This window comes from Schistocerca nitens, chromosome 7 (genome assembly GCF_023898315.1).
Source record: "Schistocerca nitens isolate TAMUIC-IGC-003100 chromosome 7, iqSchNite1.1, whole genome shotgun sequence".
NCBI classification, from domain to species: Eukaryota; Metazoa; Arthropoda; class Insecta; order Orthoptera; family Acrididae; genus Schistocerca; species Schistocerca nitens.
Genome location: NC_064620.1, coordinates 635,506,443 through 635,521,861, shown reverse-complemented (window position 1 = coordinate 635,521,861; position 15,419 = coordinate 635,506,443). Strand labels below are relative to the sequence as shown.

At 45.1% G+C, this 15,419-nt stretch overlaps 1 protein-coding gene across 2 annotated transcripts in view; it reads left to right on the top strand.

Annotated features, from left to right (window-relative positions):
• Positions 1-15,419, top strand: part of LOC126194922 (derlin-1) — a 160,897-nt gene that overhangs the window by 123,036 nt on the left and 22,442 nt on the right. For both annotated transcript variants that reach the window (XM_049933301.1, XM_049933300.1), the window contains exon 6: positions 9,220-9,330. In XM_049933301.1, the coding sequence (XP_049789258.1) occupies positions 9,220-9,330 (111 nt within the window). The remainder of the gene's footprint in view (positions 1-9,219; positions 9,331-15,419) is intronic.

The window sequence follows — 15,419 nt, the reverse complement described above, 5'->3', positions numbered from 1 at the left end:
GAAGACAGGCAACATCCCCAACTCATGGAGTGTGACAGTTTTATTTTACTTTATTTACACGTCACATTCCATAGGACCAAATTGAGGAGCAAATCTTCAAGCTCATGGAACGTGTCAGTACATGAAAGTACAACATAGAAGTAATAACGGATAAAAATAAAAATAAATTTTTATGAACTCGAAAAAAGTCAGTCAATAAGTTTAAGTAAATGCAATCAACAATGCAACACCCCCCAGGGGGTCCACAACTCTTTTGTGGATACGTGTGTAGCGAGCACGGGACCCCGAGCTAATGTGGCCTTCCTTCCTTTGCGGGCTGCATACCTTCCCTTTCCGCATCCTTCCCCATCCCCCACCTCCGCTCCCCCCCGCCCCCCCACCCCCCCACCCCCCTCACCTCTGGCTCTTTCCTTCCCTTTCTCCCCCTCTGGGAGAATGGTTTGTGCCTACGTCCGCAGACGGACGCTCGAAACTGTTACAAATTTCTTGCTTTCTATACTTGCAAGTCTTCGTCCTTCCTCTGTCCTTCTCTTTTCCTTCCCTCTTCTCTTTGCACTTTTCTCCGCTGCGGCGTTTGAGACTCCTCTTCTTTCCTTTCCTTTCCTTTCCTTTCCCTTTCTCTTTTTTCCTCCCTGTGCGTGTCTGAAGGCTGACCCACCACTTCCATGCGTAGCCGGTGACGGGGTAACGCGTAATTCCCCGCCCCGGGTAGACAGGTAGGACACGTACGTAACCCCTGGTAACGGCCAGGCCCAGGGGGGGGGGGGGGTGATTACCCGAGCTGATACCTTCTGAAAGTGCCGATTGGTCCCTCCGTCCGTATGTCGGGAGGTGTGACCTGAGGTGTGAACAATCACCTAAGGCGGGAGTGCCCTCAGAGAGGGCCCCCACAAGGGAGGAGCGCGCCATCGGAGATGCCGGTAATCATGGGGGATTCCTCCGCAATGGTTTCCTCACCTTCCACTATGTCTGCTCACAAGCGTAAGTTCACTGAGTCTCAGCCACAGACAGTTCTTCCATCATTGCCACAGTTCCTTGTTGTTTCTCGGTCTGACGAAGGTCACGACTTCTCCACGGTCAACCCTTTCATTATTCAGAAAGGTGTCGACGCAATTGCAGGTCCTGTAAAGTCTTGTTCCAGATTATGGAATGGCACCCTGTTGTTAGAAACAGTCAGTGCCCTCCAGGCACAAAAATTGCTGCGTACCTCACTACTACACACCTTCCCTGTCCGGGTGGAACCGCACCGTACTTTAAATTCCTCGCGTGGAGTCGTTTATACACGCTCCCTCGATGGATTGTCTGACGAAGAAATTCAGCACTACCTGTCTGACCAGGGCGTAATGGCTGTTCATAGAGCTACGGAAAGGGTTGACACGAACATCATTCCAACCCGCACTGTCTTCTTGACATTTCACAAAGTTCAACTCCCATCGAAAATCAAAGCAGGCTATGAGACAATTTCCGTTCGCCCTTACGTCCCAAACCCTACGCGTTGCTATTGGTGTCAGCGGTTCAATCACACCAGCCAGTCCTGTTCCAATCCGGCCAAATGTGTTACGTGTGGCAAGGATGCCCATGAGGGTGCTTGTCCACCTCCATCCCCTCACTGCATCAACTGTATGGGTGACCACGCTGCTTCCACTCGAGATTGCCCCGTTTTTAAGGACGAAAAGCTCATCCAGGAAATTAGAGTGAAGGAAAAGGTGTCGACCTTTGCTGCTCGAAAATTATTCGCCAGTCGACAGCCCACCGTGCCTCAGACAGGAAAATACAGCACTGTCCTTGCTTCTCCTCGGCCAACAAAGGAGGCGGCCACGCAGACTTGCGACCTCTCCTTTAGTGCCATGGTCGTCAGATCGGCCAGCGCAAACATCGCCCGTGCAACCTCACCACTTTCGCTTGCCCACTCTCTGGCTCACCCTTCGTCGGGTTCTGCTAAATCTCGAGCCCAAAAGTCAGACAGCAAGACTTCGAAAAAAGAGCATACTCGTGAAGAGTTTTTACATACCGCAACTTCCCAACCATCGGTTCCTCCTTCATCTAAACATCATACTTCCAAGAAGACTGCAAAGAAACCCAGTTCCTCTCCTTCTCTGCCAAGGCGTGTCCCATCTACAGCACCACCTGGCGGGAATCGCCCTCGGCCGTCTTCTGTGTCGCCGAGGCTGATCACTGGTGGCAGGAGCTGCTCCTGGCCAACCTATGGATCAGGATCTTCTGCCTTCGGCTGAATGCCATTCCATGCTGTTGGTCGCAAGCTCTGAGCAGTCGTGGAGTTGACAGAGACCTTGGTCACATTCCTCCATTTTCTGTTCACCCTATGTCCATTATCCACTGGAATATCCGCGGTATTCGAGCCAATCGGGATGAATTGTCGATCCTCTTACGTTCCTACTCGCCGGTCATCTTCTGTCTTCAGTAAACAAAGCTGCATCCCCATGACCACTTTGTTCTCCCTCCTTTTCAGTCCGCCCGATATGATCTCCCCTCTGTTGAAGGCACTCCCGCACATGGAGGACTCATGCTTCTTCTCCATGATACTCTCCATTATCACCCAATCCCCTTAAACACTTCCTTCCAAGCTGTCGCCGTCCATCTTTCCCTTTCCGGATACACGTTCTCTCTTTGTACTGTATACATTCCATCGTCCACACCAATGGCACGAGCTGATCTCCTTCATCTTCTTGGTCAGCTTCCACCCCCCTATTTGCTGGTTGGGGACTTCAATGCCCACCACCCGCTTTGGGGATCTCCACATCCTTGTCCACGTGGCTCATTATTGCTAGACGTCTTCCACCAAGCGGATCTAGTTTGCCTCAACACTGGGGTCCCTACATTTTTGTCTGCCTCCACGACAAATTTATCTCATTTGGACCTTGTGGTCGGTACTGTTCCGCTAGCTCGGCGCTTCGAATGGTTCGCCCTTGATGATACACACTCGAGTGACCACTTTCCATGTGTCCTTAGACTGCAGCCTCAACTGCCATACATGCGCCCGCGACGCTGGAAGTTTGCCCAAGCTGATTGGACACTTTTTTCGTCTCTAGCGACATTCGATGACCATCACTTTCCCAGCGTCGACGATGAGGTCACACATATTACCGACGTTATTCTTACAGCTGCGGAACATTCAATACCACGCACCTCCGAATTTCCCCGGCGCCCCCCAGTTCCTTGGTGGAACGAGGCATGCCATGACGCAATATGTGAGCGGCGACAAGCTCTTCGCATTTTCCGCCACCATCCTACGTTGGCCAACTGTATCCGCTATAAGCAGTTCCGTGCACGATGCCGTCGCGTCAGCCGCGGTAGCAAGAAGGCAAGCTGGAAATTCTTTATTAGCTCATTTAACACCTTCACTCCCTCCTCGGAAGTTTGGAGTCGGCTTCGACGGTTCTCAGGCGCGCCTAGTTTCTCACCCGTCTCTGGGCTCACTGTCGCGCATGACACATTAGTGGACCCCTTCGCAATTTCTAACTCGTTGGGTCAGCACTTTGCTGAGATTTTGAGCTCTTCAAATTACCCGCCAGCGTTTCTCCCGAAGAAACGTGCAGCGGAAGTGCGACCTCTTGCTTTCTCCTCTCAAAATCGCGAAAGCTACAATACTGTTTTCTCCATGGGGGAACTCCAACATGCACTCTCTTCTTCTCGCTCCTCCGCCCCAGGACCAGATGGTATCCACGTCCAAATGTTGCTGCATTTATCAACCCATAGTCTGCATTTCCTCCTTCGCCTTTATAATCGAATTTGGACCGACAGTACTTTTCCCAGACGATGGCGGGATGCTATCGTCGTTCCTGTTCCGAAACCTGGAAAGGACAAACATCTCCCCTCTAGCTATCGCCCCATTTCTCTCACAAGTAGTGTCTGTAAGGTTTTGGAGCATATGGTGAATTACCGTTTAGCGTGGTGGCTGGAATCCCGCAGTCTTATAACACCTGCCCAATGCGGATTCCGAAAGCATCGTTCTGCAGTTGACCATCTTGTTGCTCTCTAAACTTATATCATGAACAATTTTCTCCGGAAACGCCAAACAGCAGCAATATTTTTTGATCTGGAGAGAGCATACGATACCTGTTGGAGGACAGGCATCCTCCGCACACTGTTCTCTTGGGGCTTTCGAGGTCGGCTGCCCCTTTTTCTTCGCGAATTTATGGCAGAGCGCACATTTAGGGTGCGGGTGAACACTACTCTTTCCCATACTTTCTCTCAAGAAAACGGGGTACCCCAGGGCTCCGTGCTGAGTGTTGTACTGTTTGCCATTGCCATAAATCCAATTATGGATTGTCTCCTTCCTGATGTCTCGGGCTCCCTCTTTGTGGACGATTTTGCGATCTACTACAGCTCTCAACATACCAGCCTTCTTGAACGACGTCTTCAAGGCTCTCTCGATCGCCTCCACTCTTGGAGCATCATAACCGGCTTCCGTTTTTCTCCCAGTAAGACCGTTTGTGTTAATTTTTGGCGACGTAAGGATTTTCTTCCGCCCTCTTTACATCTAGGTCCTGCCAACCTTCCGTTTTCAAACGCCGCTAAATTCTTGGGTCTTATGTTTGACAGAAAACTGTGCTGGTCCTCCCACGTTTCCTATCTTTCGGCTCGCTGTCTGCGATCCCTTAACACCCTCCGTGTCCTGAATGGTACCTCCTGGGGAGCGGACCGAGTGGTTCTTCTCCGACTCTATCGCGCCTTAGTGCGCTCGAAATTGGACTATGGAAGCATAGTCTACTCCTCTGCTCGGCCGTCTATTCTTCGGCGTCTCGACTCTATCCACCACCGTGGATTACGTTTAGTGTCTGGAGCTTTTTACACCAGCCCTATGGAAAGCCTTTATGCTGAGACTGCTGAGCCTCCGCTGTCCAATTGGCGAGCAGTCCTTCTGAGTTGTTATGCTAGCCATCGGTCTTCCATGCCTGCTAATCCAGCCCATGACATTTTTTTCGACGCCTCCTTTGATGTAGGGTATGCAGGCCGCCCCTCCTCCCTACTACCACTGGGAGTCCGCTTCCGTCAACTGCTCCATTCTCTTTCCTTCTGCTTTCCTAAAACCTTCTTGACAACTTGGGGTACAGCACCGCCTTGGCTCCGTCCCCGGATTTGCCTGCTCCGTGACCTTTGTCGATTTCCCAAGGATGGTACCCCTTCACTTGTTTATCGTTGGGCATTTGCTGCTCTATGTGCACAAATGACGGACGCCACATTTATTTACACCGACGGCTCGAAAACATCTTTAGGTGTAGGGAGTGCCTATATTGTTGGCGACACCCCAAATCACTTTCGGCTTCCCGACCAGTGTTCGGTGTATACTGCGGAGCTTTACGCTGTTCTCCAGGCTGTCCACTACATCCGCCGCCATCAGCGGATACAGTACGTTATCTGCTCAGATTCTCTCAGCTCTCTCCTCGGTCTCCAAGCTCTTTATCCTGTGCACCCTCTGGTCCACCGGATTCAGGACTGTCTGCACTTGCTCCACCTGGTGGGCGTCTCGGTGGTGTTCCTCTGGCTCCTGGGACACGTTGGTATCTGTGGAAATGGGGCGGCTGATATTGCAGCCAAGGCTGCAGTCTCTCTTCTTCGGCCAGCTATTCAATCGATTCCCTTCACCGACCTACGGAGCGTTTTATGTCGTCGTGTTGTTCATTTATGGCACGCGCATTGGTCGACACTTCCCCATAATAAATTGCGGGACATGTAAGCTCTTCCTTGTGCTTGGACCTCTTCCTCCCGAACGCGTCGTCGGGAGGAGGTAATTTTAACTAGACTCCAGATAGGGCACTGTCTTTTTAGCCATCGCCATCTTTTAAGCGGCGATCCTCCCCCACTCTGTCCCCACTGCTCTCGGCTGTGGACGGTAAGACACCTTTTAATTGAGTGCCCCTATTTTAATCCGTTACGCTTCCGTCTACAGCTATCGCCTGATATATCGTCGATTTTAGCAGATGACACGCGCTCAGCTGACCGCGTTCTCAAGTTTATTAGTGCCAGTGAAATGACGTCAGTCATTTGAAGCTTTTTTTGGGGACAACCAACCCCTTTCTGTAGTGAATTTTTAAGCCTTCCTTCTGCTTTTAGTTTCTCCAATTTTATGACTTTCGTTCCCATTGCTGCTGGTTTTCAATTTCGGTTTTTTACTGTTTCCTAAGTCACGGACCGGGCGCTAATGACCATGGCAGTTTTGCGACCTAAAAAAAAAAAGATGCAACAAAAATCAGCTTAATTTTTCAAGGAACTCCTCAACAGAATAGGAGTGACCCTATACTGCACACATTTCTGCACAAGAGTTAAGGAAGTCCAATCCAAATGCAAGTTTGATTTCTGCCAAGTATTAACTGAGTGAAAGCTGCTTGTTCTTCGGAATAAGCTAATATTGTTAACAAGAAATGACAGTATGGATTATATATGAGAGGCCAGTGTCAAAATATCCAGACTCGTGAACAGGGTTCGACAAGAGGTTTGTAAACTTGCACCACTCACTGCCCGAACTGCCGTTTTCTAAGCCAAAAATATCATTTCAGAATGGGTAGAGTTACCCCAAAATATAAAACCACACGACATAAGCGAATGAAATTAAGTAAAGTAGACTAATTTTTGTGTCGAACAATCACTCACTTCAGATACCATTTGAATAGCAAAAATGGCAACATTAAGTCTTCAAACAAGATCCTGAACGTGGGCTTTCCACGACAGGTTACTATCTATCTGAAAACCTAGAAATTTGAACTGTTCAGTTTCACTAATCATATGCCCATTTTGTGAAATTAAAATGCCAGGTTTTGTTGAATTGTGTGTTTGAAACTAAAAACTGAGTGTTGCTGCGACTTAGTGTTAGTTTATTTTTTACAAGCCATGAACTTAGATCATAAACTGCACTATCTGAAACAGAGCCAATTTTGCACCCAACATCCTTTACTACCAAGCTAGTGTCATTAGCAAACAGAAACATTTTAGAGTTACCTGTAATGCTAGAGGGCATATCATTTATACAAATAAGGAACAGGAGTGGCACCAACACTGATCCCTGGGGCACCCCCCACTTGACTGTACTCCACTCAGACCCCACATCACAGCCATTCTCAACACTGCGAATAATGACATTTACTGCCTGTCGCTAAAGTAAGAGGTGAACCAATTGTGATCTACTCCCCGTTTTCCGTAATGGTCCAACTTGCGGAGCAATATTTTGTGATCAACACAATGAAATGCCTTAGTTAAATCAAAAAAATATGCCTAGCATTCGAAACCTTTTATTTAACCCATCCAGTTCCCCACAGAGAAAAGAGAATATAGCATTTTCGGTTGTTAAGACTTCTATAACCGAAGTGCACATTTGATAGCAAATCCTTGATATAAAATGATCTATTATCCTTATATACACAGCCTTTTCAATAACTTTACCAAACTCAGATGGCATAGAAATAGGTCTAAAATTGTCTGCATTATCCTTTTCTCCCTTTTTATAAAGTGGCTTTACTACTGAGTACTTAAATCGCTCAGGAAATTGACCGTTCCTAAAGCAAAAATTACAAATATGGCTAAATACAAGGCTAACATGTGCAGCACAGTACTTTAATATTCTGCTAGGCGCTTCATCATATCCATGAGAGTCCTTAGTCTTCAGTGATTTAATTATTGGTTCAATCTCCCTCTTGTCTGCATCACAGAAGTACTTCAGACATCAATCTTGAAAAGGCATTTGCCAAAAAAGTTCCCTGTAGAAACTAAATTTTTATTTAATTCGCCAGCAATGCTCAGAAAATGATTGTTAAATACCATACATATTTCTGATTTGTCAGTAACAGAAATATTTTTACTGCGAACTGACTTTATTTCGTCGACCTTGTGCTGCTGACCAGACACTTCTTTTATAACTGACCATATGGTTTTAATTCTATCCTGTGAATTAATTATTCTATTTGCATACCACATTCTCTCTGCCTTCTTTATAACATTTTTAAGCATCATACAATACTGTTTGTAATGGGCTACTGTAGCTTGATTGTGACTACTTCAGACGTTTTATATGTGCACTGCATCGACATTACTGTCTTTGGATGGATCTAAGCAAGGGGGCTCCATTGGTTGCTCCATTGTTGTCATGGATTGTGTCCTCAAGATCCGACTGCCTCAGGAATTTACTATCTTCAACAAAAAGTTATATGCAATTTTACAGTCACTGGAACGGAAGAGGCATTCTTCCAGTGCTAAACTTCTTGTCTGTTCAGATTCTCTGAGTGCCATTTACTCTCTCAAACGTTTGTACCCAGCAGGTAAACTCATCCAGAATATCCAGGATACCCTCCTCCAACTGTGAGTGGTGTCTTTCTGCTGGGTACCTTGGCAGATGGGAACTGATAGGAATGAAAGGGCAGATCGAGCAGTCAAGGAGGTGTGTCGTGATCTGGCTGGAAGTGACTGACAACAAGCTCCATGTAGTAAGCCAACAACTTGGCTGTGGTGTACTTCCTTCCAGCCACATTGATGGGACGAGGTCCTTCTTGCTCGTCTTCGCATAGACCACAGCCCCATGACACAAGGATTCTTATGCTGGCGAAGGATTTGCCGACAGATCTGCCCTCTATATGAAGCAATGTTCCAATGGTGCGGTTAAAGTGTTAAAGTTTTGTGAATTGTCCAACATTTTTAAGACGATTTTAGGGAGATGTTTTTAATGTGTCAACAGGGTGTGTGGCTCACCCAATTTTTTTGTATGTGGTCAGCCGGTCACATTTCTCTGTCCTTTCTTTTAGCTCTTCTGTGTTTTGTTTTCTGTGTTTTGTTTTCTGTGTTTTAATTTCATGTATAGCTACTTTCTCTCCTAATTGTTTTTAGAGCATTTGAGATAGTGACCGTATAGTCATTTCCAGTGCATGAGTGTTCAATAATTTTAGTTTATCTCCACATTCATTTCTTTTCATAAGTGTAAGGGTTCTGATGACCTCGCCATTAGGTGCCCATAAAACTCATGCCCCTCCATAATCCACCACAACTTTCGAAGTATATTGTCCATAAATCACTAATTTACCGGAACCAAGATAACTCTGGCCATAGCAAAATGATTTTAAACTCTGTTACATCAGCTGGTAAGTTTGTATTAGTTGAGCAGAGTCAGTTCTTAAGCATTTATGTTTATTTGCTTCAAATTTTTGAAAATTTTACATGCGTAATATTGTTTTTTGTATTAAGTGTGCTACATTTGTTGTTGTTTTTCTGTTGCAGAGGACTTAATGAATTGGTGGGTATCCTAGTTGGACACCTGTACTTCTTCCTCATGTTTAAATATCCCCAGGAAATGGGAGGTCCAAGCCTTTTAACAACACCATCAATTTTGTAAGTAGACATTAAAATTTAATACGTGGAAAGGCTAAGATGTAAATTAGTGCTGAAATTGTATAATAAGTAGCAACTAAACACAATAAGAAACTTTTCTGTCATATCAACATACCACTTGATGTATTTGTGGTATGGTATTCAGCATTGTTGGTGTGCTGTGGTAGGGGCATAATTGTTAGTATTTTACGGTTTCAAAATTAAAACAGACAAACTTGGCTAAATGCTGTAATGTATTGTTGCAATTGCCATTTTTCTAATTGGGTGAAACACTAAAACTCAATTTACCGCATGAAACTATACACCAATTAAGTCAGAAAGACAACCAGTACCCAAGTTGGTGATGATGATTTGTGGGTGAGGATGCTTCACAAGATCATCAGTGCTGTTGCATGCTGATATACAGATGAGTGTAATGAAAATCTATTAAAAAATAATAGTAAATCTTAAAACAAAGTTTCTTTCATGTAAAATTGAAAATAAGACCCTGTAATCTTACCCTCCTTCACATCATTTGTCACCCATTTCAAAATAAAATCTTTTAATAAGCTTAGAGAGGAGTAAGATTCACAAATAACTTTTTTACTTACCTTCTTTTCTCATTGTTGTCTCCAGTTCTTCACATCTAGGGGTTGATTTGTGAAGCTGAAATTTTTGATATTGTATGTTCCAAATGACATCATAACTACTGAAGAATTGCTTGTTTTTATCTTAATTTTTATTTTTTCACATTTTTCTACACCACACTGTCTTTACAATCTCCACTTTTAAATCGAAAATTACATTGTTATTGCCAAAACTAAAAACACGTCCAATCACATCAGAGGCATGCCCACTACTACCTCATTCTGCAATATTAACAATATTTCAAAGAGTTTACAAATTTTCTTGACGAAAGAAGAATCTTCACTAAGTTATATCATTATTTTGTAAATGAATCCAGAAATAAATTTGATAAATATCGTCAGATTGTGCTATTAATAATACGAATTTTAAGTGTGCCGAATATTTCCTAATTTCAGATGTTTCTAGAAGAAGAGTAATTTTGACTGTATATACAGAGTCAGTACATATCGATTTTAACATCGAAAATATATTGATTTGTTTTTATATATTTTAGCCTGAAATATATCACATTGTATAAAAAATCATATGAAATTCTCTTTGAAAAACAGCTGAGATAATATTAACCTGTTTAAAAGATAGAAAGTATTTCTGATGTTGATAGCTTCTGTTGAAGAAAAGGAATGTTAGAGGAGGCTGTCCCTTTACAACCGTCGTAAGGTAATCATCAGAAAAGCCCTCAGTAAAAGTCGGACATAACCCAGCAGGATAACTAGATGAAATCAAGGATAAAATACCAGTTCATACATGGTTAAAAAGGGGACGGGTGACTGTGGCTGGGTGACTACTTTGAAATAATTGGTGACCAATCTGTTCTGTGACAAATCAAAAACTGACACCCAATATTTTGGGAAGAATTGTGGACTAACACGCAATCTTGAAACACGAACTACACTCATCTCTTCAGATAAAATTGAGGGTAGGTGCTGTGGGAGGTCCAGATCTACCTCCCGGTTGTCACATAAAACAAAGTAAAGTAAAATCTGTCATGTTGACAGCTGTGTCCCACATTGTGACACAACAGCGGCTCATCACGACATAAAAGAAAGCTATGGGTCTGTGCACAGTGTCCCACTCTAAACCTTCTAGGGGCTACTTCTTCATCTCAGCACGGTCAGAAGGGTGTAAGCCATGGTCGCACTGAAGATTTTAGAGAACATAAGTTTAAAATTACTCTTCACTTACAGCAACTGAGCCTCCCGACGACACATGGTAGTCTGATCACAAATGAGACGAGTGCCTGCAGGGAGACTGAACAGTGAGCAGGAGGTGGCAGGGAGTAAGCCTGTTTAGCAGCTTTATCAGTGTGTTCAGTTTCCTAGTCCTGCCGTTGCAAGAGGACGAGAGGGTCCTGCACTCCTTGCACCATCTGATCTGCTGGGTGTGTCTGACCAATAGCAAGAAAGAGACTGTGGGAATCTGAGGAGATGTGGAATCTCATGCCACAATGGGTTCTCAACTGCTCCATTGTCCTCAGGATAGCATACAGTTCCACGTAATATACTGAAAGCTGCTCCAGGAGCCCTATCTTGAGGACAACATTGGGAAACAAGACAGTGCAACCAGTGTCCATGTAAAAAGTAATAAAATCCAGGCGGAGATGTAAAATCTCATTAAATTTAACTTCAAATAATTTCTGGGGTACAATTCTTCCTGTAGCCTGTCAATTTGAATAGTAACCTAAGACTTTTGTAGCCAGGAGGCTCCCTTATTCCACCCTTGGCTTTGGATCTCAATGCCTCCCTTCCCCCTCTTCCCCTTTTCTGTAGTAACTCGAGGCTCTCCCTTGCACAGATCCCAAACAGCCTTGTTGCCTGGGGACGGTAACGGAACAGCCTTTCCAGTGGAGGCTCTAAAGCAGAGAGGGGTGCTAGTGAGTTCGGGATGGACAAACTCCTGTATGCTGGGCTTACCAAATGGAGATATTAGGTTAGCAATTGGACTTGTGTGGTAATCCCCTGTTGACAGTAATATCACCACTGTGAACCACATTCAGAATTTTTAGTATGAAGGCCTTGCTAATCTATAAACCTGGCATCTATATTCACGGTGGGGTCACACGAAGGCATTATAATATGGGAGCAGACAAGCTCTTTTGGCTCCCCAAGACTTGTATCTGGTGAATTTAAGGATGTTAACCTTGCAACACCTCCATTCTTTTTATAATTATTAAAGATGTGGCAGCAGCATTAGCTTTTGATCAAAAATGAGGCCCAGGTATTTCACCTATTTTGCCTTAAAAGTGGGAACAGTACCCCCAGTTTTAAAACACACAAATTAAAAAGAAAGAGGGAGCAATTAAAATCAAGTCAATTTTCTCCATAGAAGATTTAAAACCTATGGTGGTAGAGCATTCTTCCTACCACCTGATTATCAAGTGCAGTTACCTAGTAGCCATGCAAGGATGGAGGATGCACAGAAGATAAAGTCGTCCACAAACAAGGAACCCTGTATGGGACGCTGTACTATGGACGTAATACTGTTGATAGCAGTGGCAAATTTTGTGATACTTAAAACACTCCCTTGACGGACACCATTCCCCTGCTTATAACAGGTTAGACAGGTCATTTCCAGCCTTGTATCTAAGATATTGTCAGAGATGAAGCCCCCCCCCCCCCTCCCCCAGGGGCTCACAACTGTTATGTATGTTCTTGGCTGCCTCAGGGCCCCAGCATTTGCAGCACTACTTCCCTTTCTGTGTGGCAAGCCAATAATTCCAATATCCCTTTCCCTGCCTTTCTATCGGATGATCTTCGTGATGCAGAACTCACTTGGATCTGGTACATGATTTAGTACCCTCGTTTCACTCATAGCACTCTCTACACCTCATTAATTAATACATGGTCCCCATTGTTGGGTTTGATCTGCCACCACTTTTTCAGAAGTGCAGATTGTGCAGAGAAAGTCACTCAATGTTGTGCATATTCCACCTTAGCCCACTTCCTTTCCAATAAGGTAGTACATCCAAAACCCTGCACAGTAGCCATCCCATTGTGGAGGGAGGGGGGGGGGGTTGTCAAGTACCTGCATGGTGGTAGCTCTCTAACCATGCAGGGTTGCATGTGCTAGAAACTCCCTATATATGCCAAAGAGTATGAGCTTGTCATGACTGGGGCAAGGGGACTCTGAGCAATGGGTTACTGGCCAGGCGGCTGTTGCTGCAGCTAGGTGTCTTCCATGGGGAGAGCCCTCGTTCGGAGTGGGTGCCACTGTGGTGGATGGCTTGCATATTAAGCAGATGAAGCTTTCTCGTGCTGGTTGTCATAAGGCCCCAGCAGTCCCTTCAGAAGGAAAGAACTCATTCAATGCAGAAAGATATGACCCCAAAATATTTCCTTCCCTGGCTGCACTGTGGGAGGAATGTAGAGTTATGTGACAAGCAGAGAAATACTCCCTCCAGTAACTGGTATGTATAAAGAGTGATGGGGAGTCTTTCCTGGCCACAAAGCCTCTATTCTTTGTGGAGAACACAAAAGAAAAGTTTGGAGACGCTCCAACAACATCCAAAATGAAGAGTGGGTCAGTTTTGATTAAAATGGCATCCCCTGCCCAGTCATGGGTGTTAGTCACTTGTGACAAGCTGGATGACATTTCTATGATAAAAAGAAATCTTCTAAAAGGAGATTCCAGTGGCCCCAACACCACTATATCCTGCGGGTTCCACTTCTGTGGCCAAGGCGGAGATCCCAGTGACTCCTGAGGCCCGAGATTGCTCTAAACAACGTCTCAAAACCTACATGTGTTGATAATATAACCTCTCAGCCAGTGGCAGCAGGTGACCACGGGGCATAACCTACATCCTTGGTCCCTTCGCGCCTTCACAGTGTACCAACAGCAAGAGGTTTTTTCCACCACCTGACTGAACTATGGCATCTCTAAGCTCCTGCCCTGCTTTCTGCATAGCCCTTCATGTAACTTGTTTTCAGCAATGCGGAGCCCTGCCCTTCATGACTACCAGGGATATTTTAAGAATCGCACTGACTATGATTTGGTGTCAGGTAGAGTTTGCACATATGTTCTGGACTCTGTATGTAACGAACTTGTGCCTCTCGATACAGTTTTGGAGACTGTGGTTGTTTGGGTAAGGGTGTTTCAGAATTTTACCAACTGTACCGTTCATCTCCCTCCTGATGGTGAAGTCTCAGATCGTATTGTCTCCATTGGTTTCTCAGCTTGCCCACCTTTCCTAATCTTGGGTAACTTCATTGCCTATAACCCTTTGCAGGGTGGAACCACTATCACTGGCCACATTAAAGGCATCAAAAACTTACATTTGTCTTTTGAATACTGGTGATCCCACACACTTCAGTGTGGCACACGGAACTTACTCGGTCAATGATCTTTCTATTTGCAGCCCTAGTCTTCTCCCATTCATCCACAGGAGAATCTGCAATGACCTGTGTGGTAGTGACAACTTTCAATCTTCCTGTCCCTCCCTCAATGTCACTCCCCTGGGCACCCACCCAGATGGGCTCTCGACCGTGCCAACTAGGGTGCTTTCACTTCCATTGTCATCCTTAGCACTCGCAACATGGAGATATTGGCATGGCTGTCCAGAGTACAACAGCAGCCATTCTACTGGTGACCAACTTAATGATCCCCTATTCTTGAGGATTGCACAATTGGAAGGTAATGTGTCTGAAGAACCTCAGAAATCGCTGAAGCTGTTAGAGGTAGCAGGTGTGTTCTTCAGTGCCATAAGTGGCATCTATTCATGGAGTACCTTATGCATTAAACCAGCTCCATGCCTGGGTCCACCATTTAATAAAACGGCAGTAGCAAGAACGTTAGGAATGGTTTGTTTTGAATGATGTCCACACTTTATTTCTGTCTTCTTTGACCTGCAGAAGGCTTACGACACCACATCCTCGCTACCTTACGTGAATGGAATTTCCGGGGCCTGCTTCCGATTTTTGTCCAGAACTTCTTCCACCGTACTTTCCGTGTTGAAGTTGGTGCTTCCCACAATACCCCTCATATCCAAGAGAATGGGGTCTCACAGGGCTCTGTATTGAGTGCCCTCTCATTCTAGTGGCCATCAGTGGTCTAGCAGCAGCTATCGGGCCCTCAGTATCACCCTCCTTGTATGCTGCTTTTACTGTTGCTGGTCTAGTGTGGGTGTTGCTGATTGGTGATTGCGCAACACCATTCAAAAGGTGCAGTCAAGAGCTCTCACCCACAGCTTTCAGTTTTGAGCCACCAAGACTCATGTCGTGCATGTCATTTGTCGTATATTTCATCCACAACCAGAACTGTACGTAGATGACCAGTTATAAAGTGTGGTGGGAACTTATCACTTTTTGGGACTTTTGATGCACGGTTGATGTGGCTACCCCATTTTTACAACTTAAGCAAATGTGTTGCCTACACCTAAAAACACTTTGCTGCATCCATAGCACACCTGGGGTGCAGAATGCTCTACCCTCCTGCTACTTTAAAAAGTGCTGATCTTGTCCTATCTTGAT